A 1939-nucleotide genomic window follows, 5' to 3' on the forward strand; every position below is an offset into this window, starting at 1 on the left:
CTACTACTACTACTACTACTACTACTACTACTACTACTACTACTACTACTACTACTACTACTACTACTACTACTACTACTACTACTGCTACTACTACTACTACTACTACCACTACTACTACTACTACTGCTACTACTGCTACTGCTACTATTGATTCTAATATCACCGCCATTTACTACTACACCTCTCTGTTTCTCTTTCTCATTGGTTGTCTTTTCCACTATCCCCTTTGATCATTCCTCCCTCTTTTTCCCTTTTCTCTTTGCCTCTGTTGTTCATGTTATTTGGTGCCTAGGACTATGAGAACTGCCTTAGAGATAATACTAACAGTTCTACTAACAGTTTTCATTAATCAAGCAATAAGGACTTTTAGACTTATCCATAACAAATCCAGGGTAATCATTCCGACTTTTAGACTTACCCATAACATACCCGGAATAATTCCGACTTTTAGACTTACCCATAACATACCCGGAATAATTCCAACTTTTAGACTTACCCATAACATACCTGGAATAATTCCAACTTTTAGACTTACTTATAACATACCCAGATTATTCCAACTTTTAGGTTTGTCCATAATAAATCAAACTTTTTCCCTTGATATTAATAATGCTTAATTAACATACTTTACTTTATGCATATTTTGTGAAGAGTGAGTACTTCAATATTATTTATGACTAATTAGTATCCTGTTTGTTAATTAATTAGTATCTTATTTGTCAACTAGTGGAAAAGGGAAGATAATCCACGGGGGCAGAGAAAAAACAATTTGCAAATTGTTGCAAAAGGAAGAAGAACTGTACTTCTTCAAACATTTTGAATTTTATGAAAATTTCGGAACGAGTCTTGGAAATGATTCATTTTTGAATTCCTTCCAAACTTTAGGGAATTTTGCTATTCAAAAATTTGTTAGCGCACAATTTTATTTCCAACTCCAACTCATCAACTGTGATGTATCATCGAATACTTTCGAATTATTATCCAAAAATTAATGACAGCAAGTTAATTAAACAAGTACACCGCTAAACTTTCATTAAGAGGAAAGGAAAAGGGAGATAGACTAATAAATCAATTGTGCTCAATTCGCATCAAGTATTTGATTTTTGATTTTCACTATTAAATGATTTAATTAAGAGATTTCATTGTATCCATTGAAGGATTACTCATCTAAAGAAGAAGCTACATTACTTTCATTAGCATGAATTTGAAAATGCAAAAATTCAGTTTGCCGATACTTCTCCATTAAATTTCAGCACCTTGCAATCATTACATACTTCAATGATAGTACCGATAAGAACATTGCCGGCTCAAACTATAATCATCAGCTGGGTTATACCGGAATGCAAAGCGATTATAATCGCGTGATTGCTGAGTACGGAATCGTGTTTGATGCTTATCTGATGTTTCTTGTTGACATCTTTCAGCCATTCTCAGTCTATCGCGTTCATTTTATTAAGAACGAACCAGATCTGAAACTGCAGAATGCAATCGTCATGTTCTCAATCGTACATTCTCAAGTTTGGTTGCACGTCACTCTTCTGTTTTCTCAGCACGTATGTGAGCCATTCTTTGTCTCTTTCCTGATGCCCATTCTTCCACAGTTTGATACGTCGTGTTGCTTCCATTCTGTCAGTACGATGACATAAGTTTAATCTTCTGTAAGGCATTATTTTGATGAATTAAAGCAGATTGATTGCACAGAAAAAGAAAAAAGTTAGAGCGAAAACATATAAAATTGCAAAAGAAAAGAAAAAGTAAAACAAAAAGAAGAAGATATGATAAAGAAGAATATAAGATATAGATTGAAGTGAAAAAATAGTTTAAAAAACAAAATAGAAAAGCAATGGAAAAAGGAAAAAATAAAACAAATAATTACGTGAATAGTTTCCAAGAAATACATCAAAACTCACCATAAATATCGATAAAACAAGAATTC

General features: G+C 32.7%; 1 protein-coding gene across 1 annotated transcript; it reads right to left on the reverse strand.

Moving 5' to 3' along the window:
• Positions 1-335: 335 nt before the first annotated feature.
• On the reverse strand, positions 336-1431 carry LOAG_15098 (hypothetical protein; the record flags this gene model as incomplete). Its single annotated transcript, XM_003150590.1, has 2 exons — positions 336-510; positions 1292-1431. 2 exons carry the CDS (start codon positions 1429-1431, stop codon positions 336-338), a joined length of 315 nt encoding a protein of 104 aa, XP_003150638.1.
• Between the last annotated feature and the right edge of the window lie 508 nt (positions 1432-1939).

The sequence above is a fragment of the Loa loa genome (assembly GCF_000183805.2).
Source record: "Loa loa unplaced genomic scaffold supercont3.13, whole genome shotgun sequence".
Lineage (NCBI taxonomy): Eukaryota > Metazoa > Nematoda > Chromadorea > Rhabditida > Onchocercidae > Loa > Loa loa.